This window comes from Malania oleifera, chromosome 5 (genome assembly GCF_029873635.1).
Source record: "Malania oleifera isolate guangnan ecotype guangnan chromosome 5, ASM2987363v1, whole genome shotgun sequence".
NCBI lineage: Eukaryota > Viridiplantae > Streptophyta > Magnoliopsida > Santalales > Ximeniaceae > Malania > Malania oleifera.
The window spans coordinates 14,143,513-14,164,758 of record NC_080421.1 but is presented as its reverse complement, the minus strand read 5'-3'; the positions used below and the strand labels follow the sequence as shown (position 1 = coordinate 14,164,758).

General features: G+C 35.9%; 1 protein-coding gene across 2 annotated transcripts; it reads right to left on the bottom strand.

Annotated features, from left to right (window-relative positions):
- Window positions 1-130: 130 nt before the first annotated feature.
- Window positions 131-16,744, bottom strand: LOC131156691 (probable N-acetyl-gamma-glutamyl-phosphate reductase, chloroplastic). 2 transcript variants are annotated; one of them, XR_009137055.1, is made up of 14 exons: window positions 16,302-16,744; window positions 15,770-15,940; window positions 14,575-14,682; window positions 13,572-13,658; window positions 13,211-13,261; window positions 13,019-13,090; window positions 9,915-10,034; window positions 9,488-9,548; window positions 9,295-9,375; window positions 2,348-2,427; window positions 2,159-2,248; window positions 1,163-1,291; window positions 888-1,057; window positions 131-401 (listed from the first exon to the last, which is right to left on the bottom strand). XR_009137055.1 is itself a non-coding variant. In XM_058110559.1 (13 exons), exons 1-13 carry the CDS (start codon window positions 16,353-16,355, stop codon window positions 950-952), a joined length of 1,212 nt encoding a protein of 403 aa, XP_057966542.1. In that variant the 5' UTR covers window positions 16,356-16,735; the 3' UTR covers window positions 131-949. The 2 variants fall into 2 exon arrangements, 1 of the variants encoding a protein (XP_057966542.1); XM_058110559.1 differs by having other exon boundaries at window positions 131-1,057; window positions 16,302-16,735.
- Between the last annotated feature and the right edge of the window lie 4,502 nt (window positions 16,745-21,246).

The window sequence follows — 21,246 nt, the reverse complement described above, 5'->3', positions numbered from 1 at the left end:
ACTGCTGACAAAGGACGACAAACATACAAAACACTGCCTAGGAATCAGTTCCCCACTTCCTCTTCACCTACCCTTACTAGATCATAGTGCATGTAGCAACACATCCATCAGCCAGGCATTCGAAGCAAAATTCTCAATGAAAATAAGATCTTTATTAAAGAAAAGTTCAAGAAAAAGAAGAAAACAATGCTGGGCCAGTGAAATGTATATTCTGCCACCCAAACACAATGATTTTCCGCCTACATTATTTCATAATATATTACTGTTATGTCTTCTTACCATCTTATAGCATACTTTATTTCCGAATAAAACATTGTTAATACATGTTGTCAACAATAACATACACATTGGTAACATTCATTCATAAGCTCTCTTCAGAATGACGTTTGTAGCACAAATACCTGAAACAAAAGCAAAATATTAGCAAACATTCGAGATACTTCAGAAATGCAATATTAATCCAGAGTGTAATCTTGCCCCATATTGTGAAAATATTGGATTTATGCAATATAGAATCTAAATCGATGATGTCTTGCCACAATCTTACGAGCTCTCAATAATCAAATCATGGTTCCAGAGATAAGATACTGGCACAAGCTGTGGGGCAAAAGTATAGAATTATTATTGGTACTAGATAGCTGTATCACTTATCCTGGCCCTGATATCGTCAAATAGTATCACTCTGTTGACAAATTTGACATAATCTACATCAAGTGCCAACAGTAAGTAAGGATTTGGTCATCTTGGGGTGAAAAAAATTTGATATTTTCCTTGAACATCGGTAGGAATGCAGTTGAAGGGACTGTGAGGACAAGGAAATGTCAGAAGGTTGAGGCAGAGGGGAACCAAACCTTTGAAATGACCTTATACTGAAGGGATTCTCGTACCTGAAGTTGTTATTAACTTGAGACTCACGTGCTCATTCTGTCTAAGGATACTGAGTCACATTCTAAGGGAACAAAGGCTGGTAGTGTAGTCCTGTAATCTCTGGGAATCCCATCATCAAGTTAAGATTCTGTACAGCTTGACCAGAAGCTCCCTTTACAAGATTATCAATCTGCAACAAAGTTTTCAATGCTTACTAGCAAAAAAAATCCCATAAAATATCCTCGTTGCTAAAAACAGAAATTATAATAGAACAATGAAGAGAATTTAGACTTACAACAGATACTATTATAGCTCTTCCAGGAATGCGATCAGGAAAAACATTCATTAAACAATAATTAGATCCCCGAACATTTCGAGTGTGAGGAACAACTCCTTTCTCCAGCAAAATTACAAATTCTTCATTCTGCAAACACCCCCAAAACCACACCACCCCCAACAAAAAGGTTATTAACCACACCACCATCAAAGAAAATAACAAGCATTACTTGGGCCAGCAAGTAACATGTATACATTATCAATTTGTTACATAGATTCATTCAAACAAAAGGAAAATAAGGTGTACACCATCAATGAGTGTGCTACAGTCACTTGAATCCAGGCTACAAAAATACACAAGTTGACAAACTGCCACCCATTTTATGCCAAAACAATTGGAACATTCATCTAAACATTAAAAGAAATAAACATATTGACGAGGATCACACATTGAAAACTTTGTGTCTGCCATAGGCTTGGACATAACATAGGGTCTTTATGATTATCTTAAGTCATTATGATCATCTAGAGTTTTACGATTCAAATATTTTACAGTTATGTATTGGTCTAATTTTTAGGGATTTGATATTATGTTCCATTAATTAGAATTAATCCTATATAAAGGCTTGCTGAGTAAACATGAGAGCATGATTGGAATATTGAGCATTAAACCCTACATGGAGTTTTGTCTACATTTTCTACTCTATTTCAATTTCAAATTTGTTTTTCATGGTTTTCTCTTATTTTCCTGCATCCTTCTCTTGTGCCAATTAGTCTTGCATCGCAAATGAAACAATAATGTGATGTTGACAGGTTGTTCAATGTAAATGTTTGTAAAAGGACAGAGGATAAGTTTCTTCCAATCCACTCTATCAGACACACAGCCATTATAAAAAAGTGCAGTAAGTTGATGTTGTTGCTTTTTCAATATGGTGATTTGATTCCCAGTTATGATTGGAGGCACAGCCAAGAACTACAAGAAGTGCCAAATCCAGATGCATTAAGGAGCTTTTACCTCGTAGAATATTTTCAATTGTTGATATAAATCTTCAATAGTTGCCCCAGGAGCCATTTCCACATATATAGTTGATTGCATACCACGGCTCTGAAAGCGGAAAATCAATGCCAACATTTTCTGTGAGCAAAGAAATGAGAAGGAAAAAAAAAGTTATATCTACTAACTGCATTTGAGCGTGCCTATTACCATTGGCATTAGGTGTGGAGTGAAGCTGACTGTTACTCTCGTATGTGCAACATCAGATAGTCCCTGTTCAATTTCTGGAACTGAAAATCACAAATAGAAACTACATTAGTGCACCTCCACCCTACTAACCCCCACCACAAAAAAGAGGGAAGAAAAAGAAAAAGGAAATATGAAAGAAATTCCACTATGGAGCCAATATATGAATAGATACTCTGTATACTCCTTCAAAGGATTTTTTCTTTTTATCAATAAAGAGAAATTATATTAAAAAGAGGCATCAGGGGGATGACACCCAATTACAAAGGAAACCAACAGTAGAGAAACATCCCATACTGAAAAGTATCATAAAAAGCAAGGATTACAATAAGGTCCCTTCTAACCAGTCCTTAATGCCAGCTAGAGATCATAGCCATCCACCGGTCCATGACAGACTGAATAGGAAAAATAGTTCCTTCAAAAGCTCTTATGTTCCTTCCTCTCCACACCACCCAAAAAATAGCAATAGGGATGAGGCAGAGAGATCTTGTTATTCCCTTATTTCATCTGATCGCTTTCCAAGCTCACAACTCATCTTCCACCGTACCTGCAGTGACCCACTTCTGATTTATGACAGAGATGGCTTAAGTTCCATAATTTCCTAATCCATGAACAACGTAGAATGACGTGACCAATCGATTCCTCCTGCTCCAAGCATAAAAGCATCTACTGACGAGAGAGATCTTTTTTTATGAAAGATTGTCCATGGTAAATATTCTTCCAAGAGTAGATTCCTAAGTGAAAAAGGCAACCTTGGAAGGGGCTTCTGTTTTCCAAATCTACTTCCAAGGGAAGTTAGTGTTGCTCTCAGCCAGGGAAAAAAAAAGGTGTTTGTAGAAAGAGCTGACAATGAAGTTCCCATCTTTGCTCGAAGCCCATTTGGGTTCATCTGAATAGCCCGACGAGTCTTATAGAGGCTGCTGAAAAAATCTGTGAGATTATCAAGTTCCCAATCAAAAGCATTTCTATTCATAGGAATATCCCAAACAATGCCTTGACTGGTGAGTTCTGCATGTTTGCAAATAAGGGCATCTTTGTTGTATGCAAATCTGAAGATGGAAGGGGAAGAGGATCTGAGTTGGGACTTGCCACATCAAATGTCATGCCAGAAGAACACATCCTCTCCGTTCCCCACTTGAAAGTAGATGAGAGGAAAGAAAATCTCCCATCCTTTTCTACTATATCTCCAAACAACTGTACCATGAGCTTCCTTTGAAACTTTTGAGGTCCAACAATTATGATGGAGGCCATACTTGACAGCAATAACATCCCTCCAGAAGTGATTTTTCTCTATCATGAATCTCCAAAGCCAATTTCCCAAGAGGGCCTTATTAAAGATAATAAGAGATCTAAGGCCAAGGATGCCCTTCTGTGAAGGTTGTTCAACCACTCATTTAACAAGATGATATTTGAAAACCTCAATCGTGTTTTCCCAAAGAAGTCTTCTTTGGATGCCCTTCAATCTCTTGGCAACCGTGCAAGGAATGGGGAAAAGAGTTATGAAGTAAACCGAGAGGTTGGATAGAGTAATTTTAATGAGTGAGTTTGCCACCTTTTAACAAAAAGTTCCTTTTCCAACCAGAGAGTTTCTTCTCAAACCTTCCGGCAATGGGATCCCAAACTCTTAAACTTAGCTCCCAAAGCGGGGCCAAGATAGGTAACAGGGAAGGCTCCAATCTTACAGCCATGTATACTTGCAAACAAAGGACCATGATTGCAAGTCCCCATTGTAATGATTTTAATTTAGCCCAGATTCACTTTTAAGCTTGAAACCGCTTCAAAACCGAGGAGGGTGTACCTTAAGTAAAGAATTTTCTTTGGCTCAACCACACTGCTGCAGGGTGATAGCCAGAGCATCCCCCTCAGAAACTTGATTGAGAGGCACACCAGAAGAGTGGTCACAAGCCAGGACAAGGCAATCCTGCTTCATCGAGCCTTGCTAGACCTGCTGAAAGTAAGAAGACCTGCTGTGAGTCCAAAGAAACAAAAGGGCCACAGCTAGAGCAGAAGGGGTGAAAGCAGCCAACTGAACAGGCGAAGGGAGGGGGGCATGGGGGGCTCGGAAAGTGGGAGGCCAAACAAGAAACCACCTGGGCTTGAACAATAGGGACTAATAGTAAGAGTAGCCCCCAACTCCTTGAAGCTTGCGGAAGGTAAGAGGCAAACAGAATTGAGCCAAGAAGATTTGTATGGAAGAGCCTTGGCAGCCTCCGGAACTACACGCGTGAAGGATCACATGTCTCTATGCATCTTATCCACCAACTTCGATTGTGACTTAGTGATGGAAACCTTGATGCATTCCCCACAGTGAGGGCACACACACTCTGCTTCTAGGAGAGACAAAAATGCAGCTCTATTGGGAACAGCAGGGTGGCTCAAATAGTACCACAAGAATACCTTAGGATGGGCTGGAGGGCTAGGGATCATTCTACAACGTAGCTCCTTCACAGCAGAGCAAAACTTAAACCAGCCTTTTGAGCCAGAACCCTCTGGAATGGTGATGACCCTCCAACCTCCTCCATTAATTTCAGTAAGGACAAGGAACTTGCAAAAACAATTCTCTTTAAGTTGGAGCGCAATGGCTTCTCCTTCAACCTCCAGTGTCAAAGCCAAGAGGAAGGCCTAACACTGAGTGAGCTCCAGAGATCATCTGCGGCAGCCAGGAGTCATTCAGTTTCACCCACGTCAAGAAAGATGGAGAACAGCCTACCTTTGCAATTTTCAGTAATTCTCCTCGAAAAGATTCTTATTGGTTAATTTTGAATATTTATTATTATATTTCAAATGAAGGTGCCAATAAGTCACTATTACTGGATTCTCAAAAGAAATTTCATTTTTTTTTAATTTCAATCAAAATCTTCATTATTATCTAGTCTGAGGGCAAGTCTTGACCTTATGGTATGGATGTTACACTCAAAATTGATTGTCAAAGGTTAAAATCCTCCAAATGTGGGGGTAAGGCTGCCAACATCATGCCGTCACCAAACCCCCAATACGGCGTGGAGACATTGCACACTAGATGTTGCATTTCTTCATTATTTATGTAATTGAAAACAAAATAGATAAAAATCAATATGCTTATGTGATCTCAACCAAAACAAGAAACAAAAGTTGAAACACAGCAAGCTCATCTGGAGTTTAATTTGTAAGAACAAGCAATCAATCCATAGTCCCTCCCCTTCATAGGAAAATGAAGCATAGAAAAATTAACTTCAAAGAATCCTTCGTTCATCAATATAATAAACCATCATCCACCTCAATTCATCTCCCAATTTTTTATTGTCCCTCATTTGCTTTGATTTCTATATATATTAGCTATCTCATGCGTAAATAGTCACTGGACTTGCTGCATCCATTTAAACATCCTTAAATTTTTATTTCAAACTTTATTTTCTTCAAAATTTTAAGAATTGCATTATATGCTTTTTTTCTTTGGAAGATCCACAAAACTCACCAACCAACATATGAAACAGCAAGCTCTCCTTCCTTCCATACTCTTTTGCAATAGTTATGAAACAATGTAGCATCCACATTAGACTTAACCTAGCATAGAGTGAAAATCGTTTATCTAAAATTTAGGATTTTTTTACCAAATTCATCACCTTTCTTATATGATTTTAGGTGTACAAGTGTGCTGAGCTGATCTCAAGTAATTAAATTTGAAAAGCCTGTTTGATAGAAGATGAAAGGAAAGGCACAAATGTTCGATTCAAATCAAAGGGAATATTACAAATTGGAGGAGTCCTTATCTGTTCAGCCTCGAATAAAATCAATCTTGTAATAGGTGGGTGAGTTTTCCTACAGCTGCTGCAAAAATGGATTTCTGATGGACTGTAGATTTTTGGTCAGTCAGGAAGAGGTTTTCAAAGCATTTGTATGGGTAGGTTGGGTATATGATGTTGATTCGTATAAACGAAGGTGGGGAAGTTTCTGGACTTGAGGCAGAGGAAGAAAGGGAAGAGATTCTCGGTGTTCATTTGTGCTGGTTCAAAAGGAGATGGGTGGTGAAGCTTTGGGAATGAGTTCTGCTAGTAGACTAGGGATCTCTGTCCTGGTGCTGGTGGCAAAGGTGAAGGAAGTCGGTGGGTTCATCAATCGAAATTTCAGATGGTGTTGGCTTAGAAGAATGGTGAAGGTAAAGGAAGTAAATGTGGTGATATATATCATCGAGCCAGGCAACAGATTATTTGATCTGAACCACCACTTAATTGAGTCAAATATGGATTGTAATTTGCTCACCTCATAATCTGTCTAGTTCATCAACAACTCCAATGTTTTTCTTCTTTTTATCTACCTTATTTCTCTCTCTCTCTCTCTCACCCACACACACACAAATCTGAATGGATTTCAAGGGAGATTTGCAAGTTGTTTGGCTCATCAAAATGAGAAGTCAACTATAAACAGAGAAGCTTCTGTGTGAAGATCTGAAGTAGTTGAGTGTTGAAGGTTGGACTTAGGTCCTTGATGTGGGAACAAGATTGCCTGAAAAGACAAAGGGGCATTTCTGGAGAAGATTTGGAGGTTGGTCGACGATTGAAGCAGGTTGCTACAGAGAGAGAGATGATTGGGAGTTGTCATGCTTGACAGGCTGAAAAGAGATGACGGCCCAGTCATTGTGTCGGACGTGTCTTTTGGGAGAAGATCAACTGATTAAAAGAATTCTTTGAGGGAAGCCGCTTCTGCTGTCTCTGTAACTTGCACAAATGAAGGATTCCAAAATGTGTACACCTCTTCTGTTAAGGTATGAAATGCAACTTCTTTTTTTTTTGCCATGGCGTATGCCCAATTCCAAAATTTGTATACCTTTTGAGACTTTCACCTTTTACATTATGCCTTGGGAGTTCTAGCTTCAAAAAGCATCAAGGCATGCCTCAGAAACACCATTTAAATCACTGGTAGGGAGAACCTAAAATATTAGTCCCAAAGCTTTGTCAGTTTCCATGGTGCTATTTGGTTGTATCTTTTTAATTTGGACAGGACCTACACAAATAACCTATAATCCAACTCATCCATAAAGATCAAAAGCCCCTCCTAACTAATACCTCATCTATAATGCTCCAGCCCACTCAATTATAAGTTTTCTCAAAGTTGAACTTAAGCACAACCCCCTTATTGTTCCTGATTTTAACATACTAAACAATCTCATTGGCCACCAAAATTTCATCCAAAGCAAGCACCCACTTTATAAGCCAAAATCTTGACAACAATACATAGTAAAAAACAAGCAAATAGGTCTAAAATCCATTACCTTAACGGATACTTCTTCGGAACTAAGGTGATAGAAGTTGAATCAGTGCTCTTGACAGTTGACAATCACCCCATTAACATAGAATTCTTGAAAACCTTTTATTAACTTCGCTTTCACATCATCATAGCACTCCTGGGAAAAAAAGAAAAGAAAAGAGAAGAAAAACAGAACCTTATCTCTACCTATTCCAAAGCTGTTCTCCTAATCTCTTTCTCCTCGAAAGGCAACCAAGCACAACATCTGATTATTGCAGGTACAACACCCATTCAAACCCTAAATCATAGGCATATAAACATCCTCCTTTGAATAAAGATGTCTAGGAAAAAAAAAAATCTAGTAGTGTCCTCTACAATCAAATATGTAAACCCTAACAAAATCTCTTCATTTGTCCCCAATTTCTCTATCAAATTCCTCCTCCTATCATTGGATGCTCTATTGAAAAACCTTGAATTACAATCACCTTCCTTAACAACCTCAAACCTAACCTTTTGTCTCTAAGATTGCACCTCCTTGAAAAGCAAGACATCAAGCCCTTTCTTAAGACACACTCTCCTTACAATTTGATCCTCAGACAACTCAAGAGAGTTCTCCAAACTATATAAGCTCTTGACCAGTTCAATCTCATAGTAACATATCCAAAAACCTATATGATCCACTTCTTCAAAACCTCCTTAAAATACTTCAACTTCTTCATAAATTTAAGGGCAAAAGATACTAACCTCCCTTGTGGTTTGGCAAAAAGACACTGGCCTCCCTTAAGGTTTCAAAAATCTCAGGAACCTTCCTTGAGGTTTTAAAACTCTCACAGACCTCCCCTGCATTTGATTTTTGAGATACTAATACCTCTCAAAAACACTTGTCTTTTTGCAAGATACAAGGGGAGGTTAGTTTCTTTTTGGCAAACCTCAAGAAAGGTCTATGGAATTCTTGAAACCTCAAGAGAGGTCCCTAGGTTTTTTGAAACTTTAGGGGAGGCCATTGTCTTTTTGTCAAAACTCAAGCGAGGTCAATGTCTTATGCCCTAAACTTAAACCATTCCCAAATCACAACCTTTAACAAAACACTCTCTTCAACTCTTCCCAACCAAATTAAGAAAAGAATGGTAAAAGAAGAAACATTTGCAAACTAGAAATGAGTATGACCCCATTGGACTTTACTAGACTCTAAAAGAATAAAAAAATCATCAGAACTAGAAAGCAACTCCTGGGAAAGATCCAGAAACTCATCCTCCGAATCCTCACAAAAAAGAAACCTATTGAGATGAGTAGACTCACTCCTGAAACTCATTCCACTCTGTTCATTGAATGGAGATGATAGTTCAATAGGAAAAAAAAATCCACTCCCCACCCCACAGATAAAAGGTATTTATTTCTCCATAGTGTAAATCCTACAAGCATTTACATCCATAAACAACTGAAAAATAGATCACCCATCATCCAGCTCCTTTTTTTTCTCTTCATAACTGAATTCCTAGTCTCCCTAAATGTGCCCTATATAGTGAGCATACCCCTATTAACCAAACATGTTACAACCATTAAATCTAGAGATTAAAAAAAACAGAAAAAGCATTTGATCAGAAAAATCACTGTCTTGTGAACCAATGGGGATTCAGTTCTTTAATTCTCATTATGGTTTACTCTGTCAAGACTCAAAGAGTGCTTACCATGACGATGTCTTGTGATACCATAACAATGAATGCCTTCAGCAATTTCAGTGTACAAATTTGCTTCTTTGGCACCACGTCCTGCACACAATGTATTCAAATATCAGAAGTTGTTTATGCAAACTTACCAGTAAACTAAGAACACCCTAGCAAATTCTAAGAAAAATATAAGAAGCCAAGGATAAATACTAACCTGCTCCACTTACACCAGACTTTGCATCTATAATGATGTTTCTCAGTTGAACAAGATTGGCCTGAAAAACAAAGGAAAGCAAAAAAACTACATAACACTCCAAAGAGTGAATAGATGAAAAACTCTAAATCACATGAGGTTAGCAATCGAGCATGGAAGGACCAAAATTCTGGGTAAACAGGGAAATAAATGACATAAAGCATAAATTTGGAGAACGCAACAACAGTGAAGTCTCCAGAGTACAGAACTACATATGCCCTATATGCATATAATAAAATTATATATTCTTGTTGCTTCTGTATATTCTCCCAACATGAACAAATATTGCTTTCTGAAAATAACTCATTAAGAGATATATTAATATGCTGACTGAGACTCAATGACCAATTAAATACAAATAATGAAATATTAAAAAATAGATGCAAACCTTTATCAAGGGAACAAGAGGAAGCTGAACGGATGTTGGATAACAACCAGGATTAGCAACTAGTCGTGCACTTTGAATGTCTTTCCTCAAAATCTCTGTCAAACCATACACAGCTTCTTTCTGGGCACATCAACATTCATAACGAAAGCAAGTTAGTGAAAAATAGGGCAGAGCTCAAATACTTTTCAAAATGATAATATTGGTGTTGAGGATCTATGTCATACACTTGCCTCACAACAGGAAAGGTTTCTTTATGACAGGTCAACTACAGATAAACTAAGCCAAAACTAAAGAGTTAACTGCAGTTCATAAAAAATTATTTCATGATGCTTAGAGAAATCAAGTTTGAGATTTGGGAAGTTGGACAGGTGAATACTTCGCCTCAATAAACAGTTTTCAAAGAGAATAACACAATAAGATTAATGAGTCGTTTCATTTTCAGTTGCAAAGGATGACACAAGTTGACTATATAAGCAGATACAACAATAACAGCAACAACAACAACAAAAAAGCTACATCAGTAAAAGTCGTGAGGAATATAAACAGAAGTAGGAAGATAGGAAATTTAAAATATAAAATATAGAATGTTCATATTTCAAACAAGAACATAAATGCATAGAGGCATAACAATAGAACATGCTCGTCTCCAAATAAGGGGTAAGAAAAATACAAAGAATAAAATTGAGGGAACTTAAGGCTCCCTCTCCAGATATTTGTGTGCTTTGTTTTAACTGCTCAGAATCTGCTCCACATCTTTTCTTGCATTATAATTTTGCACGGAAAGTTTGGAACAAGTAATTCAGTTATTTTGGAGAAAGTTGGGTTTGTCCAGGGTCAGTGGAGGAGTTTCTGGAAAGTGCTATGGATTATTGCTTTACTTGCAGTATTTTGGAGTTTAAAAAGGAACATAATTTGCATATATTTTCAGACAAGAAATTAGAATTTTTGTTGGTGTGGGAGAATATTCATTTTCTGGCTTCTATGTGGTGCGTGGGTAATGGTAAATTCCAAGGGGATAATGCTTCTCAGATATTAAGCGGAATTGGCTTGCTCTGTGACTTCTTAGGATGTGCTAATTTCTTGGGCTGCTTTTCACATCTTTTGGTTTTCATTTTTTTCTTTTTTTTTGTTTTCCATGGGGTTTCCCAGGCTTTGTTAAGGAGGTGCCTCTTCTCCTGATTGTACATTCTTTCTCTATCTAATGAATTTCTTTTGCTATAAAAAAAAAAAAAATTGAGGGAACTTACAAAAGCTTAATGAGAGAAAAAATTAGGTCTACTTGAATGCTAGTTTTTAAAGAACACCTACTACTATCAATGTACATAAACCTAAAAATGAATTTTATTAAAAGCGAAGTACTAGTTAAAATAAAACAACTTAAAGTTGAAATTTTACTAGGTTGTTTGGCATCATTTTTCTTTTTTGTTTCCGTTGCATTACAGTGAAAAGAAAGTGATGAAAATGAGTTTGTCTGCATAGCTAGTATTTTATCAGTTGTCACAAAAGCGAAAACCAAATTTTATGTTTTCAATTCCCATGCTGCGTTAATATCCAAAATTCACTTTTGTAAATAAAATTGTTCAATATACAATTTACAAAAGAATTTAAAATACGAATGATCATTTGAATTTAAACTGTGATTAAAATAAAATTATATGTAAATTTTTGAATTTTATTAAAAAATAATAAAGTCATTCAAAAAATAAATTAAGCATTTTTCAATTGTCATGTTCAATAAGATTGTCCTTGACATAATATAAATTTTAAGTAATTATCATTAATTTCTATTTTTTAATATCATATTTTTCTAATTTGTTTTCTTTTGCATTGTCATTATTCTAAAACATTAAGATCTTAAAAAAACCACAAATTCCTACAAGCATTCAAACATGGTATCTAATGATCCGAAGTTTTAGTTCAATATTTTTGACATATCATATTTTTTTAATTATCATATTATAATTAAATTTTCATTCGTTAATCTATTTCACAAAAGAAAATCTCTTCTAGAGTTAGAAACAACTCAACATACTCTTCAAAATATATTAGTGCCACTACACATTTTTCACCAATATATATGCATAAGTATACCCTTCCATTCCACATTTTAGAGCATGCTTCTTACCACAATCTCGTTCCCGTTCACAAACCAGAACAAAAATGAACATGTGTTTGACTAGGTTTTAATTTAATTTCTAGTTGTTTTTTTAACTTTTGAAAATATGAACCCAAGCTGCTAGTTTTCAATTTTAAGTATCTATTTCCTGTTTTAGTTTTCATTTCCATAATTTTCAACAATGATACAAAACAATCCAGGCCCTAAGCTTTTTTTATATGAAAAGGGAAAGAGAGAATATATTAGAATAAATGGAAACAACAGCAAAAAGCACAAACAGCAACACAAAGAAAGACAAAAACAACGGTCCAAGAACAAAGGCTCCTAATTTCAGCGTAAAGCCCACTGAAGTTCAGCAAACCTTTTGAGCCCAGAAATCCTATTTCTTACATTCTCCGTCATCCTTATTTTCATAGCTTGAAGCCTTCAATGGTAATCTAGTCTTTTTTGAGAACAATAGAATTCCTAGCCCCAAGCTTTAGTACAGGAAAAAGAGCGAAAAAACAAATGCAAAAAAAAGATACTCAAAAACCTATTTTAGTCATTCATAGCCAGTTTCACAATATAGTGGCTTGTAATGGTTTGCAGCAGCCCACACAGAGGTAGTAGATGTTATGGTACCAAAACAGGACTGTACCAGCCAATATGATTATGAAAATTGGGGCGTGGGGGAGGTGGCTGGTCTCAAAAGACACTGATGCTATTACACAACCGCCAATACAACCACTAAGCACCGATTTCAAAGATATCTTCCTGTAATGATCTCAAAAGACACTGATGCTATTACATAACCGCCAATTCAACTATTAAGCACCGATTTCAAATTATGCACAAGAGCTCAACCATTTAAACAAAACATTCCAGCTTATTTAGAACTTATAAGATCAGATTACTATGCCAACTCATTCTTGCGATATTGGAATTTTATGCATAAATGTTATTCACGACTCATGAGTGGATTTGATGTATTGAGAAACGAGAACCTAACCTGCAAATCTTTTTCCCTGTGTGGCTGACCATACCATTCTTCATATTCATCAATATCTCGCAGCCGAAAATCCTGCAGAATTCTCATAGTATTTCAATATAAGCGAAACTGTAAATTTATAAATACTGCTGAATGCATGTACACAGAAGCATCAAATAATGGATAATAAAAGAGTGGGCATGCACAGCATACTGCAGAAAGATCAACAATCTTTAACCCTCTGGGAAGACCTCTGATAATTTCCTGGAAAAATGATAAATTGATCAATTAGTAAACGGAAACTTGGGTAGTGTTTGAAAGCATGGAATTTCTGGGCTATTTTCTACTGAGTTTTGTTTAAATCCTCACAAATCCAAATCCAAATCCAAGCCCTGAAATCCGCGCTCCCAAATGCAGGGTTAGTGAATTCATAAATAAATATCTGATTAGCAAGCCCCTGACCATATTTTGTTTTTTATTGTATCAACAATTGTGCACACTACAAAAGGTGAACTTAAAGCCTCAAAATTATAGGTTGAATGAATAGAGAAATGTCATTGAAATAAGAGAGAACCTGCGTCGTTCCATGTGGCAAACAACAAAAAACAGCATCCACATTAGAAAAATCTGCATCCTTGATAGCAACCATAGCTGGCAAGTTCTGCACATATAGAGTACATCAATTTTACTTCCATTCACTTTTGGTTCTCCAGTATTAATTTAACTTCTGGTGCATTTGAAACTTTATTAGAAACCAAAGGTATGTGCACATGCTTATATATGGAAGTGGTAAAGGCAGCATTTTGGCACCCATCCAAACCATACCTAAAACCTTTGGAAATAAGTTGAAAATTAGCACTTAACAGCTTAAGATGAGTCTGGTGGCACGCAAAAATTGCAAAAACAATGTGGATCTATTTAAACATGACAATTTCAGCCTCAGTCTTTGCCCACGTGTTTAAAATTCTAGTCAGATGAGAAGGTCAAACTGGCCAGCAATTTGATCATATATTAGCATTGTCAAATACTTCTAAAATGATCTTTTTCTATATGTAATTTAATTGGAACATCAAAATTTACATTAGTTCAAACTAGGAACCTATTACATAACAATCAAAAAATATAGAGAGAAAAAAGTCGAAATAGAACTCTTTAGTAACTATATTTTTGTCTTTAGAAGGCAAGGCCCAACCCAAGCAGCTCAATAGAGAGATAGGCTATTAAGCAAAGCTGAACTGCCAGTCTAAATATTTGGCTTTTAAGCCAACAAATATGGTCAATGATCAGCAATACAACGAAGTGGTCCCTTCAGAATGACTGAAGTCACTGAACCAGATTTTTAGACCACTACTCTGACAATAAAAGAATGAAATTCCCTAATTGAACATCAATTAATTGGCACATCATAAAAAACATATAATATTCCAGAGAATATTTTGCATGCAATTAATGATAAGGAAAAGCTAGTCATGCAATAGTTTAACCTTTCTAAACATCATTACTGCAAAATAAAAAAAAAGACACCCATTAATGAATATTTAAATGGAGAAAAGATCTCAGAATACTAGGAGTCATACTTGTGTGACCAAATGAGGAAATACTGATGCAATTGATTGGCCAGCTTTTCTATCAGCAGTCATCAAAGTAATGCCGAAGTACGGATGATTTGCCAGGAGACGTACAATCTGTCAGTAATGGATGATATCAAGTTTTATCTGATGTACAAACATATATTGGTAGCAAAAGATTCAGTGGCAAATATTGAAACCTGACACACCAGTACAACTCTCAAAGTACGGAAAAAGTTTTGTTAGAAAATAATTAAGAAAATCTGTGATTGAAAATGCTTGTTAACTATTTATTTTATTTCATTTTTCAACAATGTGTTGCTTCTTCAGTACAAGTATTTGAAGTTAGCAACATAAATAATGTTTTATGATTCTAATTTGACATTATGCCAACCTTAACTGTGATGATTATACAAGTCCAGCAACATAAACACCAGGAGCCCCTCTGATGGGGAAACCTGGCCAGGACGTGTAAATGACAACACGCATGACAAACAATTAACTACCAAGAGACTGGAAAGGGTAGTTAAAGGCCAGCATCCAGCTTAGCAATAACCAACCTCCAGACAACAACGCAGAAACCATCCACAGCTGAACCAAATCAGATCGAACGCCCATAAAAGGGCAGAATCATATGAAAAGATAAGCAGTCCACCCCAGGTCCCATCTTTCTCAATTAATCCTTATATTAACTTAAGCCTCTCATGGTTTCCTGGGGCACAATATCCAATCACTTTTCATCTGTTGTTTGCAGGAAACCCGTGGAGGGCCCTTGATAGTCCAGCAGGTGGAATCCACATCAACACATTCTATAAATACTATTACTAAAAATAATAAATATGCACAAATAGTATTTATAGACATTGATATTAAAAAAAATATGTAAATATATATGGGCGAGAATGAATGAAGTAGAATAAATTTTAAAACACATGAGATGCCTGGAAAAAATTCAAATGAAAACTAATGCTTGTTGAATAGGTAAATAGCAGTTTATATGAGAAGGAAACTAGTAGCCCATTTCATCAAAAATTTAAAATCCGAAAAAAAAAAAAAAAAACACACCACTATTATGTCAGGAGTTCAACCCTAGCGGTCGATGAACTGATTCTCATAAAGCATGACAAAAATATTAAATAATTCAAAAAGAAGTTGTCGGAATAATAAATCTGTTGGAGAGGATTATATGAGGGAGTCATAATACCTCAGAGCCAGTGTAACCACTTGCTCCAAGAACACCGATATGAACAGTCTTTTCCGATTTCAGAGCTTTGGTCTCCGCAAACTGCAAGGTCGGTGGTGATGAAGCCACTGAATTTCTGATGCACACCTTCCTTCCATACTGCTTTTTCAACTTTGAAATTTTTGCTTCATCCTGCGAATCCCAAGACATAATTTTGAAAAAAGAAAACTACATGGAGATTAAGAAACCCCACTGATTCCCATCTTCAAACTCCCCATTTTCATAAATACGTGATCACTCTAAAGTGCAGAGCTAAAACCCTATTTTCTCCTCCGCCTGAGTGGCTAGAAAACGGAAGGAAAAATTTTATGTGTTTTTTTCCCCCCAAAATAATTGAAGAACTCAACTCTACTAAGCCAACGGAGTTCTTACTCTCCTAAGGTATAGAATAATGAAACCACGATGATTGAAAACTTTGGCTTTTTTTTTCTCATTATCTACACTTCCCCACAACCAAACAGAGTTTTTGGCAAACGCTTCTGGGAGCACCAACCTTCAAAAGGCATCCTCGGTCAAAGCAAATGGAACCGAAAGTTGCAGAGCTCATTCTCGATTCAAGCGAGAGCAATCGACACCGAAGAAGTTTCAAACTAGGGCTGGACGACGAGCAGCCTTCGCAGTCCTTTAATAAGAGCTTCGAGTGCCAGATGCTGATGGGGGTTGGCTACGGTTTAAAGAGGGGGATGCTTACGGTCTGTAGATGCTACTGAGCTTCCGAAAAAGAGCAAGAGCAAGAGCAAAAGCAAAAGCTTCAGCAGAACATTAATGGCGAGGCATTTAGATTCCGATCCGCGACCCAGACGAGAACTCGAATCATGGAGAGCTTCCACTCCAGTATGATTCGAAGGGCTGTTTACAGAATGATCCATAGCGGCCAACTTGTCCGCCACTTGGTTAGCTTTCCCTTCCGGTACGGGGAGTCTGAAATGTGCTAATGGCTAAAGCATAGGTCAAGGGCCCTTTAATATCAATATGAAATTAGAAACAAAAATAGTATTCCTAAATCGGTTTTTGTTTTCTAAATTTAATTATCCTTCTTTAAGTTGTATTTTATTTACAAATTATTTTAATTAAAATTATTTAAAAATTATGCTTGTAATTTAATATTTTAATTTCAAATACAAATTTCATAGTAACTTCCATGTTCTTTTTAATTTCCTTATTGTTAAAATTGTTTGTTCTAAGGAAATACAAAATTTACATATTCTCTCTTCAAAAAAAGAATCATATCCTGATATGATATTTTATATATGGTAAGATGTTTGATTGGAGATTGGACTCTAAGAAAATAGAGTAAACATTGACGAAGTTATTTTCAATGAAAGTAAATAAAATATGAGTAGCATCGATTTTACGATTCATTCAAATCTCAAAGGAATGATATTATATTAATACCATTAACTTGTTGGGCATGAATAAAAGGTGTTCTACTAATAATTGGATATATAGCAGAGTAGATGCTTGCAGGTGGTTGACTTGCCTCTTGCCAAATTGGATTGGAAAGGACATGCTTTGGGTTTAGAAGCACAAATTCTCTCAAAAGTTTAAGTTGTTTCTTTGGCTTGAATATCATGGTTGGCTTCTCATCAATGAATATCGCGTAAAACTGAATTTAATTAGCTAAGGTTATTGTACTTGGTATAGTGATAGTGTTGATATTTAGCATCTTCCTTAGAATTGCTCAAACTGTGAGGAAGTTTGATTTAGTCCTCATTTTAAACCCCTTCATCAAGACTCATTCATTTAAAGTCTCGAAGTCTCCTTAAAGGAGAAAATCCTACATGGAGAATCTCCTTCTCCTTAGACAAGGACGTTCATAATTACTTGTTAGATAATTTGGGAGATGTAGAATGTTAAAGTCATAGAAGGAACACATTCTTCATTGCTTTTTCAATTGTTGCAAATAAAAGAGTTGGTTGAAGGTTGTGATATGGCTTTTGGTCTTTCTCACATAAATTTTTCCTTTATACGTAATTTAGACCCCTCCTAATAATGGTTGGATGAAACTAAATGTTGATGGTAGCTCTCAAGGCAATCTTAAGCAAGCTAGTGAGCTTGTTGGACATCACTTGGTAATTGGACAGTTGCTTTTTCTACTTCAGTTGGGGTAGTTGTTAGATCAAAATTCAATTATGGGCATATATGTGAAACAATTATGTGTTGTGGTCTGTCTAATAAGGAAAGGTCCTATTTAAAAGTGATCGATTATTTTGGATTATAATGGGCTTTAATGTATCCGAAACGGTTGTGGACCTTTAATGTGTAGATACTTTAATGATAATTTTCGTTTATTATGATAAGCGAAAACGAAAATACACATATATGGTCAACGGTTATATATATAGTGGTTATGGTCCTCAGATCACACGAACGATTTTATAATTTCTCTTTTGTCATCCCATCATCATAAGAGAATACAAAGAACGCAAAAGAAATTCTCTAGACATTATGTGTTGATCTGGAAGGTCATACGCACTGCTTGACACATCTTGGAACGCTATGAATTCAGGTACGCTTCCACATTCAGTTTAATGTTCTTAATGATTTGACATGACTGATTCTGGCATGATGATGGTTATCATCAATTAAAGAAATACTCTTTAAGTTCTTACAAGTGGCATCAGAGCGGCTTCATGTTGAATCATTGAGAAATAGTTTCTCAATTTTGGGTTAGTTTGAATAAATCTTTTTTTTTATTTGGAAATTCGGATCCAATAATAATAATAATAATAACTATTTTGGAAATTTTGTTCTTTGCGGGGATGGTGAGATATTTAGTTGTAGTTTAAATTTAGCTATTATATTTTTGAGATAAAGATCTTGTTTAAATTTTTATTTTTTATCTTTTAGTAAATTCGAATCAAATTAAAATTATGGCCCAACAGTTTTTAAAGGGAGGATGGTCAAAGGATAGAAGTTATAAAATAAATTCAAATATGGGTTTTTTTAAGGACATATATATATATAAGTTTTGAAACGAAGTTGATTAAAACAGTAAATCGCCAAATTGACCACTCCCGTGGCAATCAATTTTGTTTTAAAATACAAATGGCGTGTGTGCGTGTAACGTATGTAAAAATTGATTGACCCAAAGGAAGATAAATTTTTGACAAAATTGCACGTGCACCTGTGGTAATAAATGCATGATAATTTTTTGGTATGTTTAACATATGAATAATAATTCGGCCCAAAGGAAGATTTATTATTTGACATATTCTTATTATCAGCATTTGATTACTGCACCAAGATATCACTTATAAATTAATATATTTGTCCAAAGATAAAATATTAACGGAGTACACGATATCTTGAGATGGGAATTACTTGTTTTTTTGAATTTAATTTTGGTTCAGAATTTATGTGAGTTTGTTTTAATTTTATGGTTATTTGTTATTCTCTGTCCAACTATGACTCCTACTAATATTACATCCAACATCAATTCTATTCATATGCTAAATGGCTTGAACTCTAAGTCATGGAAAAAGAACCTTTTAATTGTTCTCAAAGTCATGGAAAGAGAATTTAGTTACGTTATGGCACAAAAGATTAGGTCATATTTCCAAACGGATAATGGAGAGACTTGTGTCAGATGAAATTCTAGACCCCTTAGATTTCACAAATTTTAATGTTTGTTTAAATTGTATTAAGGGAAAACAAACCAATAAAAGGAGATTTGAAGCCAATAGGACCTTGGAGGTCTTAGAACTTATACATACGAATATTTGTGGGTCATTCCCTACGGTTGCTGGGAATGGTCAATAATATTTTATAACATTCATAGATGATTTTTCCAAATATGGCTATATATATCTCATTCATAAAAAGTCATAGTCACTGGAAGTGTTAAAAAATTTTAAAACTAAAGTTGAAAATCAACTCAACAAAAGGATTAAAACCATCATATCTGAGCATGATGGTGAATACTATGGTAGATATGATGGTTCAAGTGAACAATGTCTAGGGCCGTTTGCTAAATTCCTAGAGGAATGTGGTATTGTCCCTCAGTACACTATGTTGGGTTCGCCCACTATGAATGGTGTTGCTGAGAGATGAAACAAGACACTTAAAAAAGATATGGTGAGGAGTATGATTAGTCATTCCACCTTGCCAGAAACACTCTGGGGAGAAGCACTTAAGACTGCAACATATATACTTAACAGAGTCCCAACTAAAGCGATTGCCAAAACCCCTTATGAACTTTGGACAGGTAAAAAACCTAGTCTAAACCACTTTCATATTTGGGGATGTCCAGCTGAGGCAAGACCTTATAGGCCTAATGAAAAGAAACTAGATTCAAGGACGGTGAGTTGTTATTTTATTGGGTACTCTAAAAGATACAAGGGATATAAATTTTATGATCTCAAAACTAAGTCGTGTTTTTTGAGTCAGTAAATGCCTAATTCTTTGAGGATGTCGAGTTTGCGAGGGGAGATAAAATTAGGGACTTTGTCTTTGAAAAGGAATATGTAGATATTCCCACAGGTGTTGTTGGCATTGATCATGATTTTATTCCTGACCCTATTCAAGACACATTAATTCAAGAAAAAGTTGTAGAACCTCCCTCCCAAGAAATTATTGCAGGAGAACAAACTCCTACACCTCAAGAACCTATGTCATTAAGAAGATCCACTAGAGAGAGAAGAAGTGTAGTGCCAGATGATTACATTGTATTTCTTCAAGAACATGAGGTAGACATTGGAGTGATTGTGGATAATCCTATTAACTTCTGTCAAGCCATGGAAAGTTCTATTTCTCAGTAGTGGATTGATGCCATGAATGAGGAGATTAAGTCCATGAAGGACAGTGACATGTGGGATCTTGTCCCATTGTCAAAAGGTATGAAACCCATTGGTTGTGAATGGATATTTAAGACCAAGAGGGATTCAAAAGGCGACATGGAAAGGTACAAGGCTCGTCTTGTTGCGAAGGGCTTTACACAGAAAGAAGGCATTGATTATAAAGAGACTTTCTCTTCGGTTTCTTCGAAAGACTCTTTTAGGATTATAATGGCATTAGTGGCACATTTCAATATTGAGTTACATCAGATGGATGTAAAGACAACGTTTCTCAATGGTAACATTGATGAGACAATCTATATGGTGCAGCTACTAAACTTAGTGTCAGGAGACTTAAAGAATATGGTTTGCAAACTAAAGAAATCGATCTATGGACTCAAACAGGCATCTCGACAATGGTATATTAAGTTTCATCTGGTAATTATCTCGTTTGGTTTCGATATGAATTTAGTTGATGACTATGTATATCATAAGTTCAGTGGGAGCAAGTATATTTCTTTGGTTTTGTACGTTGATGACATCTTGCTTGCTTGCAACGATATAGGTTTATTGCACAAAACCAAGAGATTTCTAGTTAAAAATTTTGAGTGAAAGATCTTGGTGAAGCCTCTTTTGTGTTAGGGATACAAATACACCGGGATC